This window comes from Trichosurus vulpecula, chromosome 7 (assembly GCF_011100635.1).
Source record: "Trichosurus vulpecula isolate mTriVul1 chromosome 7, mTriVul1.pri, whole genome shotgun sequence".
In the NCBI taxonomy this organism is placed as follows: Eukaryota; Metazoa; Chordata; class Mammalia; order Diprotodontia; family Phalangeridae; genus Trichosurus; species Trichosurus vulpecula.
Window position 1 is genome coordinate 256,143,574 of NC_050579.1, and position 16,339 is coordinate 256,159,912.

Below are 16,339 nucleotides of genomic sequence, written 5' to 3' on the forward strand. Positions count from 1 at the left end.
ACGGTTCATTCAAAAGGCAGTTACACATGTGAGACTGGATGTCAGCAGAAAGGTTAGGGCTGGGTGAGTAGATCTGAGAATCATAGCACATGGAGATAAATGATAATCGGATCTCTAAAATGTTGATAATAGCACCTATCTCTCAGGTTATTGCAAAAATAAACTGAGATAATATTTGTAAAGCTTAGTTAGCCTGGCATCTAGTGGGTGCTTAATAAATGTTTGCTTTAAAAAAATCCAGCAAATGAGACTTAAGAAGCAGTGATAGGTTGGAGAACCAGGAGACAGTAGTGTGATGAAAACTTAGAGAGATGAGAGTGTCAAGAGGGTGAGCAATGGTGTCAAAGACTGCAAAAGGATGAAGCTTGAGAAAAGAGAATTGTATTGGGCGATTTTTTTTCTGGTCTTCAGAGGCCATCTGGTTCAGGCCTTTCATTTTATTTTTTTAATATTTAACTTTTTTCCAGTTACATGTAAAATGTTTTAACATCCATTTTTAAAAAAAATTTGAGTCCTAAATTCTTCCCCTCTCTCCTTTACCTCCCCCTTCATAGGGAAGGCAGGCAATTTGACATAGGTTATATATGTGCAATCATGTAAAACATATTTCCATATTAGTTTTGTTGTGAAAGAAAACACATACACGCAAAAATCAACAACAACTTAGGATAAAGAAGAAAGAAAAAAAAGTATGCTTCGGTCTGTATTCAGACTCCATCAATTTTTTTCCTCTGGAGGCAGACAGCATTTTTCATCATATGTCTTTTGGAATTATCTTACTTAGATTATTGTATTGCTGAGAATAGCTAAGTCATTCACAGTTGATCATCACGCAAAATTGGTGTTACTGTGTACAATATCCTCCTGGTTCTGCTCACTTCACTCAGCATCAGTTCAACTAAGTCTTTCCAGGTTTTTCTGAAATCTGCCTGCTCATTTCTTATAGCACAATAGCATTATAGCATTACAATCATATACCACAACTTGTTCAGCACCCCCTCAATTTCCAATCTTTGTCACCACAAAAAGAGTTGCTATAAATATTTTTGTACATATAGATCCTTTTCCTTTAAAAAAAAATTTCTCTTTGGGATATAGACCTACTAGTTTTATTGTTGGGTCAGAGGGTATGTGCAGTTGTATAGCTCTTTGGCCATAGCTCCAAACTGCTTTCCATAAGGGTTGGATCAGTTCACAACTCCACCCACAGTGAATTAGTGTCCCATTTTTCTCACATCTCTCCTGAACATGTGTCATTTTCCTTTTCTGTAACATTAGCCAGTCTGATAGGTGTGAGGTGATACATCAGAGTTGTTTTAATTTATATTTCTCTTATTAATAGTGATTTAGAACATTTTTTCATATGACTATGGATAGCTTTGATTTCTTTGTCTGAATACTGCCTGTTCACATCCTTTGACTATTTATTAATTGGGGAATGACTGGTATTCTTATAAATGTGACTCAGTTCTCTACATACTTGAGAAATGAGATCTTTATCTGAAAAAAATTGCTATAATATTTTTCCCCAAGTTTTCTTCTTTCCTTCTAATCTTGGCTGCATTTGTTTTGTTCGTGCAAACCCTTTTTAATTTAATGTAATTAAAAGTATCCATTTTACATCCCATAATGCTCTCTATCTTTTGTTTGGTCATAAATTCTTCCCTTATCCATAGATCTTACAAGTAAACTATTCCATGCTCCCCTAATTTACTTATGGTATTACCCTTTATGTCTAAATCATGTACCTATTTTGGCCTTACTTTGTCATAAAAGTGTGAGATGTTGGTCTATAACTAGTTTTTGCCAAACTGCTTTCCAGTTTTTCCAGCAATTTTTGTCAAATAGTGAGTTCTTGTCCCCAAAACTTGGATCTTTGAGTTTATCAAACACTAGGTGACTATGACCAATGTCATACACTACTTGTGCACTGAATCTATTCCACTGATCCACCACTGTGTTCCTTAGCCACTACCAGATTGTTTTGATGATGACCACTTTGTAATACAAATACTGCTAAGCCACCTTTCTTCACATTTTTTATCAATTCCCTTGATATTCTTGACCTTTTGTTCTTCCAAATGAACTTTGTTATAATTTTTTCTAGCTCTATAAAATACTTTTTGGTAGTTTGATTGGCACGGCACTGAATAAGCACATTGATTTAGGTAGAATTGTCATTTTTATTATATTGGCTCAGCCTACCCATGAGCAATTCATATTTTCCCATTGTTTAGATCTGGCTTTCTTTGTTTTTCTTCCTCCTTTATTTCTGTATATACACAGGATGCTCTGCAGAGAATAAGAATGTTCAGAAAAATTAAAAATACATACATTTTAGCATCTTTTATGAAATAAAAAATCAATTTCTCTTGCAACCAGTCTTCTTTACTCATAGTTCAAGTCCTCTTCACTTTTTGCCATAATTATGCAATAGATTCCTAATGTGGTTCTCTGCTGCTAGTCTTCCTTCTCCACTTCATGCTCCACACAGATGCCTAATTGATATTTCTATAGCACAGATCTTGCAATGCAACTTCCTCAGCTCAAAAAGTTCTATTTGGCTCCCTATTGTTTTGACATTCAAATCTTTCACTTGGCTCTATTCTGTTTTTTGCAGGGTCCTCCTTACTACAGTCCACCCAAACTAGGTAAACTACTTGAAGTTTCCCATACAGGACAATCCACTTCCCACCTCTGTGTGTGGTGAGGAATTAATTTCTGAAATGCTTTGCTCTACCTCAGAAATCCTTCATGGCTCAGGTTAACTGCCACCGATTTCCTCTTTTCTTTATCTCCCCTGTTCCCCACCCCCATTACTTTTAGCATCTCTCTGTGAAGACATTTTTGGTTTTTGTATGTACGTGCGTTTCCTTCTCTGAAAACATTATTCCCCTAATAGAAGGTAAACCCATTTTGGGCGGACTCCTGTTTTTGCATTTGTATTCCCATCCTGGGTCAGCTAGGTGGCGCTGTGGACAGAGCACCGGGCCTGGAGTCGAGTTTAAATAAGACTGCAGACGCTCACTAGCCACGTGATCCTGGGCGTGTCATTTAACCCTGTTTGCCTCCTTTTCCACATCTGTAAAATGAGCTGCAGAAGGAAATGACAGTGGGGTATCTTTGCCCAGAAAACTACAAATGGGGTCACAAAGAGTCAGACAGGCCTGAAAAGACAGAACAACAAATCCCCAGCCCATAATAGGTGTTTAATAAATGTTAGTTGATTGATTTAATTGGGTTTGTTCATTTGTTTATTCATAAGAATTATTGTGCAAATTTATTTTTGTTCAATTGAGTTTCTTCTATTAGGTTTGTGAAACTTTTTTAACAAAAAAAGTTTGGAAATTGTCTTAAAGGGGAAAGTACAGGGTTTTTTCATTCGCATGTCCTACTTTCCCCATCCGGGTTCACAACCCCTTAGAACACATTTTGAGTTCTTTGGTCTAGGCAATTTATGGCAACTCCCACGATCCCTTGCTGCTAAAAACAAAACAAAACAAACAAAAACAGCTAACCACCTTTTGCAGCAAGCTGGTGGGAGTGTTAATGCGTGAGTCTGTTTACAAAATGAGCGGCGGACTACAATTCCCAGCAGCCACCACTTGAGGTTATTGCCTAGGCCCACGTCCTCCAGCCTCCTGCCCCAGTTGCTGTTCCGGGCTCGACACTCCCGCAGCAGCCGAGGCGATTTTTTTCTTAAAAGAGAAACGGCGGCGGGCACCTTAACCGGGCCTTTCTCCGTCCCCCTCTCCCCCGCCCCGGTGGCCTGAACCAGGGACTACAGGGGGCGCAGGCGCACACGGGGTTGGGGTGGGCGGGGAACACAGGTAAGACGGGCAGGCGGCGAGTGAGTGAGAGAGAGAAACAGAGGTTGGAGGGAACACGGGTTTCTGGAGGTCTGAAGTGCCGTTTCTGACTCTATCTCCCATGCTAGACCGAACTGTAACTAGGATGCCCCGTTGCTGCCGTTTATATCCTGCTTTCACTCACAAAGCAGGGCAGCCACCCAGCCTCTATTGTGACGTCAAAGTGATCCACTGCCGCCCCTCCCCCTCCCCCCATTGAGTTAAACTGGTATCCACAATGCGGAAGCCTAAGCGTAGCGTGCCTAGGGGCGGTGGCACTGGGTTATTGGAAAAGTGAATTTAGTCCCAGCTGTGCTGTTAATTTCCTGTGATCTCCAAGGTCCCTTCTAGCTCCGAAACTTCCGATTCCTTCATTCTTTCACCCTTGTTGAAAAATCTCATTCCATTCTGGGATAAATCCAGCTCCCCCACTCGGGCTCTTATCTAGTGAATTAGTCTGCCGGTAAGACCGTCCTGCTGGGGCAACGTGGTGGTGTTTAGAGTGTTGGATAGGGAGAAGGAAGACTCGGGGTCAAATCCCAGCCCAGCTGTGCAACTTCTTACACCTCTTCCCCCACTGGCCTTGACCTTATAAATACCCTTCAAAATCAGGAAAAGAAGTTTCACACTTAAAATTTGTGTTACATTGGCAAGGGCTGGGAAAGAAATAGAGTATCAGAGCTAAAAGGGTTCTTCTTAGAAGCTGTTTAGTTTATCCTCTTCCTTTTACGTATGAGGAATCAAGACCCAGAGAAGAAACACGATTTGTTAGTTGTCACATAGGGAGTACATACCTACAATCTGAAGTACTCTGTATGACTTTGGACAGTCACCTCCCCAGTCCTGTGTCCTCTTCTGTAAAATGAGAGCTACAGAATCTAAATAATATTTTTATCTTCTCCCCTTCCCTCATGGAGGGATCCTCTCTCCACCTTCCCAGTCCTAGGGATCCCCATGGCTGCTTCCTTGGGTTCCCAGAGGCAGAAACGAAGGGAATTGGATGCCCGTCGAAGTAAGTGCAGAATCAGGCTGGGTGGCCACATGGAACAATGGTGCCTTCTCAAGAAGCAGCTCGGGTTCTCCCTGCACTCCCAGCTTGCCAAGTTCCTGCTTGATAGGTCAGGAGGATCTCTGTTGGGCTACAGAGTACTGTGGGAGGGATTTGCAGTAGAGGTGTAAAGTGGCTGGGGGAGCAGTTGGGGGGAGGGGAGGGAAGTGGGGAGGAATTTAGATAAAGCTGAAAGGGAAAAGTTTGGTATTACTGGTACTTTTAAAATAAAGGTTTGTTTATACACAGCATTGCACCCCATTTCTCTTGTGTGAGGCTTGTCTCCCTAACTAGACTGTAAGCTCCTTGGGGGCAGGGAACATTTCTTAACTTCTTTATCCTCCACAGTGCCTACCACCTACCATGGTGCTGCTATGCAGGTGGTAGATGCACAATAAATGCTTGATTGATTTGAAATGAGCCACTCACCCGACTCCACCTCCTTTCCTTTGGCAGGTACAATTCTCCAGGCTGTGTGCTCTGTGCAGGTAGGTAGGACAGAGTGAAGTCAGTTAGAGAAAGGAAAATATGTGGGGTGATGGAGACTGAATGCTTCTACTATGGTTGGGTTAGCAACTACAAGAAACAACCAAAACTGTACTCAGCAGCCAAAGTTAAAAGCAAAGTTAATTTTAATTAAAATTGGTAGGTTGTATGTAAGTTTAAAGGGGATCTGCCTGAAGGGGATTCAAACATGTCTGAACTATATACAGTAGAAAAACAACTACTAGCTAGATTAGGAATCAGGATTAGTGTTTGAATTTTGATATTGGGTAAATTAGCCTTTCTGAGTTTATGTTCATACTCATCTGTGAGATAAGGGGTTTGAACGTGATGACCTTTAAGGTCCTTTCCAGTTCTGAATCTATTATCCGGAGAAGAGGAAAAGTGGCATGGGGAGCCAGGTAATTTGTGCTAATTTTACCATAAATGAGAATTTAGATAAGTGGATGAGAGACTCCAGATATGTTTTGTAGGGGGTAAAGGTAGTAGCGAACAACATTCATTGTAAAATATGGGCTCTCTGGAGGGTTCAAGGTTAGGAGAGGGAGACAGGGGAAGACTTGATGGTTAATATCAATCTCTCTTTTCCAGGCCCTGAGCCTTCCCCCCCAGAGGGTCTCCAGTATCTGGTATTCTTGTCCCATGCGCACAGCCGTGAATGCAGCCTGGTACCAGGGCTTCGGGGACCAGGAAGCACAGCTGGGGGGCTTGTATGGGAGTGTTCAGCTGGTCATACCTTTTCCTGGGACCCCTCCTCTGGCCCCACACCCCCAGGATCCAGTCCTTCCTACATCCAACAGTCAGCACTAAGGAACTGGTGGACCAAGTCAGGGAGCTGGCAAGAACATGAAGGTGAACTGGGGGTGGTGGGGAGATCTCTCTCCTCTTCTCAGCATTGGACTCTTCTTAACTTCCCCTATCTCTTCATCTCAGTTCTCTAATTTGTTCTCTCCCCTTCGCCGCCCCCCCATTTATCTTCTAATTTGATTCCTCCCACTCCTTTGGCTCAACTTCTTCCCTTCTGACTTCAGTGATTCTCCTCTCTGATCACTTCATCTCTTTCATTTCAACTCTGACTTCTCTCCCTGTTTCATCCCATCCCCATCCCCAGCCCAGGTAACTGAGCACTATGATGGGACCCAAGAGTCTGGGATGCCCAGGTGAGTCCATGAAGAACTGGGGACAGAATAGGAGTGGAGGGGTGGGGGCAAGGGTGTGAGAGATGGTTAGGCTAGATTAGGAAAAAATGAAATGTGTGGGGAATGGGTCCAGCCTTGATACCCCTTGGGAATGCAGGGGGGTGGTACCCCTACCTGAGATTTCCCTGCCTCATGGAGAAGATGAAGAAAAAGGAGAGGAAGAAGTGGATGATGAAGAAGATGATAATCTCAGTGATGTCAGCCCTTGGACCTACAGCCCCTCTCCAGATTGGTAAATGCTGGATGAGAGGATAGGGATGAAGATTAGTGACTTGGGCGGACCTGGAGGAACCAGGGATGAGAGATAACAAAAGACTGAGGAGATTTAAGATCTAGGAAGATAATGAAGGGAGGAGTTCTGTATAGGAAACTCTTAGAGGAAGGTTAAGATGGTTGTCTGGAAGTACTGAGGACTTGATTGATAAGGAAAGTTTGAGGACAAAAGCTATCAGGGAATTCTTGTGGGAATGAAATCAAAGTCTGGCAGTAGAGGTTGATGGGGGATGAGAAAAAGTACTGGAAGAACTTTGGAGGTGAGATGGGGCTGATGGGCTGATCAGAGACTGAGGGGAGTAGGAGTGGGGGTCTGATATTCTAAGTTTAGGATTTTGACTCTCAGTTCGTAACATATAGAGGGAGCTGAGGGGATTTAGGTGACAGAGAGTAGTTAATCATCTGATATCAATCAGCTAGCATTTATTAAGTGCCTTCTGTGTGCCAGGCACTGTGCTGAGCTATTGTCCTTTCCCTACCAGTGAACTAGGCACATCTAGTCCCCTTCCACCTTACCTCCCCCCACTCAAAGAAGAAGAAACAACACCTCCACTCTCAAGCTCTTCCATTGCTGATTCATCAGAAACTGGAACACCCCATCCTGAAGAAGATAGAGTACAGCCTGAGTTAGACAGACTATCCCAGTTGGGCCAAGGGAGAAAGACCCAACCCAGGTAGTATGAGCAGTAAACAAGTGAAGGCATTCTGGCAAGGCTTCCTTCCTGTGGAACTTCCAGTGAAGGGTTGGAAAAGATAACTTCTTCCTCATTTCTACCTCTGGAAACCCATGATTCTTTGCTCCCCATCTCCCTTCCCTCTTCATTCCCAAAGCAGACGAAGACGACGACAAGGACCTCCTCCCGTGCCTTTGGATGAGGACGTAGCACAGATTGGTCCCAAGAGGATCAGGTAAGATTGATGAGGCTTGAGGATAGAGGAAGAAAGGGGAGGGGTAGTATAGAGAACCTTGGGAAACCTCATTTTCCTGCCTTGTCTTCCTTCAGAAAGGCTGCTAAAAGAGAGCTCCTTCCTTGTGATTTTCCTGGCTGCGGGAAGATCTTCTCCAACAGACAGTACCTGAATGTGAGGCATAGAGAACGGGATGCTGGGTGGGAGATGGGATGGAATAGTTTGGGGAGAATGGGGTTAGGGGATTAGAGTTTGGGATTGAGGGGAGGACACTGGGAAAATGTAAGGATAAGGAGAAATACCAAGATTTTAAAAGCTTGCTTAAAATATATCGTAATGGCAGAAGAGTTGATGATATGTTGTGTTATTAGAATAATAACACTATATAATAGTTGTAATTGCATTCAAAGGCTTGGAGAGTGCTTTACATGTGATATTATTTGGTCCTTATAAAACCCCTGTGAGGTACATGTTATTATTACATATTGTATAGATGAGGAAACAGATTTAGGGAGCTGAAGTGATTTTGTCCCAAGTCTTCCTGACTCCTACCAGCAGTCTATCCACTATGTCAAGTTGCCTTTGGGAAGCTATAGATTAGGAGTCAGATCTCAGTTTGAATCAGGAATGTGGCCCCAGGGAAGTTAATGCCTCTCTCTGGGTCCAATTCTTCATCTATATGAAAAGTGAGTTAAATGAGATATCTCTAAGGCCCCGTCCTTATTTGAATTCTGTGATTCTATATCATCAAAGAGACTTTGTGGAAACAGGCAGAAAATCTAAGCCAAAAGTATCAAATGCTTGCAGTATCATCTCTCAAAGTTATAAGCAAGTGAGGTACCTTAAGAGTTGGTGGGAAAGAGGAATACCAATGCCCTGTGATATGTCAGAATAGAAATCCCAGAGATGGGCAGATGGGAAGTACGGTAGTACTATATGTAAAGGACATCATAAACAATGGTAGGTTTAACATCTAAATCAGGGGTTCTTACCCTGGGATTCGTGAACTTGTTCTTTAATACAGGTAACATTTATGTAGTACCTTTAAGGTTTTCAAAGAGTATCATCTCACAAGTATCATCTCACTTTGTAATATTTAGATAACTATTTCAAATATAATTGGTTTCCTTACAAAGTTCCTTTGTAAACCTATGGTTTTTTTTTTATTTTACTCGTTTAAAAATGCACTGAGAAGGGGTCCATAGGCTTCATCAAACTGTAAAAGGGGTCTGACACAAGAAAGGTTAAGAACCCCTGATGTAAATGGGTAAAAGAAATACTGTGGAATCTCCGTGGGTGGAAATTCCATACATAAAATACAATGAGGCAGAGGCCATGCTTTATGTGAAGGCAGTCTTAATGGCTAAGGTGAATTTAAGCATATCTTCAAAATGTTTTATTTCAGAGATATGAAAATTTTTTTGCCAACTTCATATTACCAAAATTTGGACAGCAATGAGGTTATATAGGAAGGTGTAGATTATAATGAATATAAAAGAAAACTCCCTGTTATTTATTAATGTCCTCCTACTTTTCCCCCTATAGCTTTTATATCTCCCACATCACTTATCACAATATTAGGCACCTGTTATGGATTCAATATATACTCATTATCGTTGTGCAGTAGAAAAAGCACTAGTCTGGGAGACAAAATACCTTCTGGTATTAACTAGATATGAGGTCCTTAGGCAAGTAAATCACTTCTCATCTGTGGGCCTCAGTTTTCCCATTTGACAAATGTGGTAGTTGGACTAAATAATAATGCACTGCATTTACAGCACCTTACAGTTATAGAACCACAGAATTTGAGAAGAGACCTCGGACTGTCTGGTACAACCCATGAATGAAAAGGAATACCCACTATAACCTCCTCAGTTCACCTTCCGGGCCTCTCAGGGCAGCCCATTCCACTTTTACACAGTTCTAAGAGTTAGGAAGTTTTACCAATTTCAAGCCTAAATTGTCCCCCTTGCGACTGCTGCCCATTCATTAACTCCTTGGTTCTGTTCTCGGGGGCTAAACAGAAGTCAAACCCCTCCTCCACAAGACAGCCCTTTAAGTGCTTCTTCCTCAGTCTTCCCTAAACTAAACTTGTAAACCCAGTTCCTTCAATTGACACCCCAAGGAGTTAGGGAGGAAGGTCAGAATAGCCTTGGGTTATTTTCTCAAAGGCATTCTGGAAAGTCTTGGGCTTTCCCTCTAGGGATTTTAAATGTAAAATACTAACTTGAATTCCATGGCCAAAGGGGAATAAACTCCCAATACACAAAGCTCCTAACAAAGGAGAAAGGCTTTATTTAATAGGGACGTGTATATAAACATGTATGCATGTATATATTCTGTAGTCTGCAGAATCACTTTATTTCTATTCCTCAGAAAGAGGAAGGGGAGCACTTGCAGTTATAACATCTCTAAGAAGCAAAACTATATCTTTACACACATAATAAGAAAAGAATATAGAACAACAGAGATTAGATGTTATAGAAAGCATTGCAGCAGTTTTTTGGCCTTATCACGTAGAGTCATAAAATATCATAGCTTGAAAGGGGCCTTGGTGACAGTCTGGTTTGTGAGGTTATCATGTAAAGAAACTGAAGCCTTAGAGAAGTTATCATTTGTTCTTGGTTATACTCTTTGGTAGCAGAACTCTGACCAGGATGAGAAACCAAGCCCTTCTATTCCAAATCCAGAACCCCTGCATTCTGTAATCACTATTCCATGGTAGTTTGCCTACAGCTACTTCCTGTTGCTGTTCATTTCTTAGGGACCAGTCAAGAATATTTCCGTTTCTTATGGGCACTAGAATTACAGCAAACTAGGAATTAGTGTCATTTATCAGATCCATCAACCTCACGCTTCCTACTCTCATCTTGACATATGATATGAGCTAAAAATATAAATGGTTCCCAAAAGGGGGAAGGGAAGAAAATGGAGGTTTTTGTTAAAGACTTTCTAAACACGTAAGTTAACATCTTAAAAAAAAAAAAAGACAATCGGGGCATCTAGGTGGCACAGTCAGTAGCGCACCGGCTCTGGAGTCAGGAGAACCTGAGTTCAAATTCGGCCTCAGACACTTGACACACTTAATAGCTGTGTGACCTTGGGCAAGTCACTTAACCCCAATTGCCCTGCCTTCCCCCCTCCAAAAAAAAAAAGACAATCATATCCCAAACATCTTTGTTGATACAACACACAGAATATTAGGTTAGATGGTCCATCCATATGATCCATCACTGCTTTTGCTTAGTAATTCTTATGTTGTTTTAGGGATTGGGAAGAGGATTGTGAAGGATATGGAGAATTGCAGGAGTTTAGATAGTGGGTATATGGAAGAAGTGTTGGGATTCAAAGATATTGAGAAACAGGAATAAGGGGTGAGATGGGAATCTCTGGTAGGTGGAGCTAGATCGTTGATAGTTTGGATAGAGGTGTCTCAAAGTAGGGCAGGAGGTGAGATTTGGTGTAGAGACTTATGTATGAGCTGGAGAGGATTAATAGAGACCCAGACAAGGATTGGGCGTGATGGGATAGCTAGAGAAACTAGAGATAGGAGGCTGGATAAAAGAATCTGGGGACAAGGAGGGGAAATTTTCTGTAATTTATATTTAGAGGAGGATTTAGGGGTGGTGTGGTTTGAGAGCCAAGGTTGTGATACTGTCTAATGGGTGTGTATGTGTTAGTGTTGGGGGAAGGGTGGTCTGCTTCAGGGTCTGATATGGTGGGAACTGGTGAGGAAAGCTATACCCTCTCTTTCCCTCCACCACTACTCTTCATTCTTCCTGTCCCCAGCACCATAAAAAGTACCAGCATATCCACCAGAAATCTTTCTCCTGCCCAGAGCCAAGCTGTGGAAAGTCCTTCAATTTTAAGAAGCATCTGAAGGAACATGTGAAACTCCATAGTGGTAAGGACCACTCACTTCAATTTGACAAGTAAATGTTTATCACTAAGCTCCTGCTGAGTACCAGGCACAGTGTTAAACATTGGTTATATAAAGTTAAAAAGAAAATAGTCCTTGCCCTCAAGGAGCTTGGGAAGCCTTCAAGAATGAAATTGGGAGAAATTCTACTGGGGAAAAAAACATGAATGCAGTTAATACAAAATATATGTAATTAAATACAAAGTAGTTTGGGGGTATAGAGTACTAAGAACTCAAGGGATCAGAAAGAGCCTTGTTGGAGATGATAATGAGCTGAGCCCTGAAGGAAGCTAGAGCTTCCAAGAAGCATAGGTCAGCAAAGGCCTGGAGGTGGGAGATGGAATGGTTTACATGGGGAGCAGCAGATGGGCCAGTAGAGTGTTAAATAGGGAGTAATATGAAATCAATCTGGAAAGAAAGGTTGAATGAAATTGGGAAGAGCTTTAAATGCCAAACAGATAAGTTTGTATTTTGTCCTAGAGGAAATAGGGAGCCACTGGGACTTCTTGAGGAAGGAAGCTATGTGGTCAGATCTCTGCTTTGAGATTAGCAATATCATATAAGGAAGTAAATGAGGAAAGAAAAAATCTCCTTCCTAAGAGAAATATCCAAAAGTGGAATGGGATTCCTAAGAAGTCTTCAAAGGACCATTTGTGGTGTGTTTTTCCCATTCTCAGTATCTTTCAGAGGTCACAGGCAGAGGCTCAGAAGCATATCTGCCAATTCTTTCAGGACCTGTGGACATACTTCTTCTGTACCAGGGGGCATCTGTGCACTCTCTTACTTGTTTAGGGTATGAATTTCCTATTGGTCATTTTTGTTTTGTCCGTTCAAATCCAAAGGTCATTTTCCTTGGCAGAGGAAACAGAAGAAAAATAAGGTTGAGCAGCTCTTGCCTTTCCTGTCATCAGTTATTGTCATCCTAATTTATTTTATCCTTTAATTCTCTTTGCTTTTCATTCATTTCCCCCAATATAGCTAAAAACAAAAACAAGAAAAGCTTTTTTGTTGTCCTTCCTTTCCTGAGCTTTCACTCACACTGAGAATTATGCCATGCTTTTAAATCCACCCTCTTTTACCTGTCCTTGCTGTATGTGTCTTTTTAAAAATGTCAGTTGGAGCATATAGTTGAGTAGCCATATTAATCTTTTTAAACAACTCCCCTTTTCTCATGGGAAGTTTCTTTTTGTGACTTCAAATTTCATTCTTGAGGCTTCCCAAATTTCCTGGTCTGACTTCTGTAGAATTACGAACCATGCAATCCTTCCTCCGAATCCTTTGAAATTTATCCTAAAAATGTCTACTAAATATCAGACTATTTCTGGCTTTACTCTTCTCTATCACAGACTCCAAGATATAGTGGTCACTTCTCTGAAGGTTCCCACAATTTCCACATCAGTTCCTCCTTGTTTGGTGAAATAGAATAGAATTTTCCTGTGTTGGCTCCTCTTCTTTTTGAACAATGAAAGGCACATTAAGACGCCACAAGTTGTTTGTAATTGAAGGGACATCCCCCCCCTTACCTCTGTGTGATGCCTTTGTGACAGACCTGTGACCTGTTTCCCAGTCTCCTCATCTACAGCCTCTTTTTGTCCTTGTGGTCTGTGGTATACTCTGATGACAGTATTATTTCTTTCTCTTCTCCACTGATTCTTAGCCATGTTTTCTACCATGTTTTCCTACCCTGGTTCTTGTATTTCCATACATGATTGTATCTTATAATATACAATATATAATTAATATATAACACAATATATAATTTTTCAGTGGCCTCTTCACTACTATTGCCAGCTACCCACTTCAAGCATCTATAGCTAGCTCTCCTAGTTCCCAGTTTTTCCTTTCCTTTTTGTCTCACCACCAACCCCCAACCCACCCCATTTCATCTACTCCAGCTTTCTTTCTAGTACCCAAATCCTAGTATCTCCCTGCCTAGCATTCTTTCTTGTCAGGAACCTAGTATCTTTTCTCTCTACCTATTGGGCCTTCACAAAGAAAGAAATCCAGATGGCTGTATTTCAGGGCAGGATAGGCAGGAGGACACTGGGAGACCGTTCTTTTCCCCTGGAAGCTGAAGGGACAAGGTGGTGTGGGGAATGATAATGATCTAGAAAACTTACCCATGTTGAGGTACTTTATATTTTTTCAAGTACTTTCACACCTTCTTTGATTCTCAAAACAACCATTTTTGATAGGAAGAATCCCTTTTTGACAACTGAGGAAACTGATTTTCAGAGCAGTAAATTACTTGTCTGTGTTAACATAGTTAAGAGCCAAGACTGTAACTTGAGTTCTTTTGGCTAATTGTCTTTTTCTCTGAGGTTTCCCTGTAGCAGAATGAGAAGCATGGCTAGAGTAAATATAGAGCAATGTAGACAGATTCTGGGATATCTCCTTTTGTGGTTTCAGATACTAGAGACTACATTTGTGAGTTCTGTGCCCGCTCCTTTAGAACCAGCAGCAACCTCATCATCCACCGGCGTATCCATACAGGGGAAAAACCACTGCAGTGAGTAGAAAGGGTTGGGGTACGTGAGGCCCTTGAAGGAACTGGAGTCAAGATACCAGGATTCTGGGAGAAGAGAATTAGAGCTGGGGTCAAATGTAGGGGTGTAGGGGCTGGAAGATAGGGGAAAGAAACTGGGGCAATCGGCCTCAAGAAAGGACAAGGAAGAGGTAGGGACTTGAAGGAAGGATGCTGGGGAAATATCTAATCCAGCAATCATTTAAGCACTTACTATGCAAAAGGCACTAAACTGTGTGCTGGTGTAATGTTAATGGAATAGGAAGATCTTCCCCATCCATTAATAGGCCTATGGGACCACATGTGATTGAACACTGTGTTACACTGTGAGTCACATTGAGCCCATTGGGGGAGGAACTTGCCTAAGGAGGGGCTTGCTTGGTGGGAGGCTTGCTAGTAGGAAGGCTTTCACTGCTTTTTGTACTAAGCTAATTAGGCACTGAATCTCGAGGGTTGTAATGCCTTCTGGCTCTGAGCCAAAAGTGTATATATATTCTGAGGTGAGATTTTGTTTTGGGGGCTTTCTCATGAGAAGGACCTTTTGGTTCCCTGGATGGGACTCTTGAGTAGCAGTTTGTTAAGACCCGCCCCACCCCGCCCTGCCACTACTCAGATGTCTGTGCTCTCTCGATTCAGTGGTGTATGTAGGTGGTTGTATTACTTTTTTCAGACGGTGGGGAGCCCTTGTCTATTGATCTTCGTGCTAATTTCTCTGCTTGTACTTTTTCCACCTTCAGGGTGCTGACCTTTCCCCTGAAGTAGTGAATGTAATTAAAGTAAGATTGTTGACACCTTTAAAGTTGCCTTTCCTTTAAGAAAAGCAGACCAAAGAATCTGTGCTAGCAGGCCATCCTGGGTGTGCCAGGGTGCTTGCTGTTACAGCTGGTAATACAAAGACAAAATGAAAAATAAGGAGAAAAAATATTGGGGAGGATAGAAAAAGCATATATTAAGTATATACTATTTGCCAGCCATACTGCTAGATGCTGGGCATACAAAAAGCAAGCAAGCAAGAAGTCCCTGTTCCCCAGAAGAGGCCTGGTCAAGGCCAAATAAGGCAAAAGCTTAACTGTTAGAAGCAAGGGTAGTGCCAGGGACAGCATCAGATGAATGGTATCTCACAAAAACGATGCCTAGACTGAGTGGGAACAAAAACTTGGGCCAAATATGGGGATACCTACATCCCTGTAGCAAGGAGGACTTAGGAAGTGTTAAAGGCTAAAGGAGTGTGTAGTTAGCAGAAAACATCCAGTTTTTGAGGATAGATGGTTAGTTCCAAAGAGGGGCCCAGGACACCTTGGTTTTAAGATGACCTGGAGGATTAAGACTGGCTACAATGCTAATGTTTTGAAGAGCTGGTGGAATTGGGGTATGTATGTGCAGTTACTGGGATCTAATTCCCTAACCCTTCTCTCCCTAACTTTCAGGTGTGAGATCTGTGGCTTTACCTGCCGCCAGAAAGCCTCTCTGAACTGGCATCGACGCAAGCATGAGGAGGCAGCAGCAGCTTTCCAATATCCCTGTGAGTTCTGTGGCAAACGATTTGAGAAGCCCGACAGTGTCATTGCCCATTGCAGCAAGAGCCACCCTGCCCATCGTCCTGGCTCTGGCTCAAGCCCCACACTCTCAGAGCCCTACCCTTCCCCCACTATCTCTAGTTCTACTTCTGTAATTTTGCAATCTAGCCTTTCATGTGAGTCCCAGAAATCTACTCCCTTGGATTCCAGCCCTTCCTCATAGATCCAGATGAATCAAACCTCAGGGTGTTAGGAAGCAAAGTGGAAAGTGGCATGGGGAAAGGTAGGAGGTCTTCAGGGTGACAGTATAAGTACATAGGTGCCAGTCATACTTTTAAGGGGAGCCAGAGTCGGATCCAGTCCGATTGCCTTGCTTCCTAATGCTAAAAATGCAATAAAATGATTATTTTACATATATACTTAGTTGAGATTGAGTTTTTTAATTAATTTAGGAAATTGAACTGTTAGAATTGAATTCTATAGGAAGCTGTTTACTAGAGTCCCTGGAAGAAGTGTGAGGGGTCTTTTTTTTCTAAATAGCCTAAGCCTCAACAACAGTCTTACCTGTCACTCACCCCTGTTAAGGGCCTAATTTTCC

The 16,339-nt window shown here is 42.1% G+C and overlaps 1 protein-coding gene across 4 annotated transcripts; it reads left to right on the forward strand.

Annotated features, from left to right (window-relative positions):
- The first annotated feature begins 3,836 nt into the window (after positions 1-3,836).
- ZNF692 (zinc finger protein 692) lies at positions 3,837-16,211 on the forward strand. 4 transcript variants are annotated; one of them, XM_036768994.1, is made up of 12 exons: positions 3,837-4,311; positions 4,789-4,966; positions 5,353-5,384; positions 5,992-6,252; positions 6,512-6,560; positions 6,697-6,831; positions 7,355-7,546; positions 7,704-7,781; positions 7,877-7,955; positions 11,571-11,685; positions 14,110-14,209; positions 15,652-16,211. In XM_036768994.1, exons 2-12 carry the CDS (start codon positions 4,803-4,805, stop codon positions 15,962-15,964), a joined length of 1,518 nt encoding a protein of 505 aa, XP_036624889.1. In that variant the 5' UTR covers positions 3,837-4,311; positions 4,789-4,802; the 3' UTR covers positions 15,965-16,211. The 4 variants fall into 4 exon arrangements, with proteins under 4 accessions (XP_036624889.1, XP_036624888.1, XP_036624890.1 ...); XM_036768993.1 differs by having other exon boundaries at positions 3,837-4,966; positions 6,673-6,831; XM_036768995.1 differs by having other exon boundaries at positions 3,837-4,966; positions 7,707-7,781.
- Positions 16,212-16,339: the final 128 nt, after the last annotated feature.

Coding starts and splice junctions, on each gene's coding strand:
- ZNF692 (XM_036768993.1), top strand. CDS start 4,803: ATGGCTGCTTCCTTGGGTTCCCAGAGGCAGAAACGAAGGGAATTGGAT. Junction 6,561..6,672: donor CAAGAGTCTGGGATGCCCAG/GTGAGTCCATGA, acceptor GAATGGGTCCAG/CCTTGATACCCCTTGGGAAT. Junction 6,832..7,354: donor TACAGCCCCTCTCCAGATTG/GTAAATGCTGGA, acceptor TTTCCCTACCAG/TGAACTAGGCACATCTAGTC.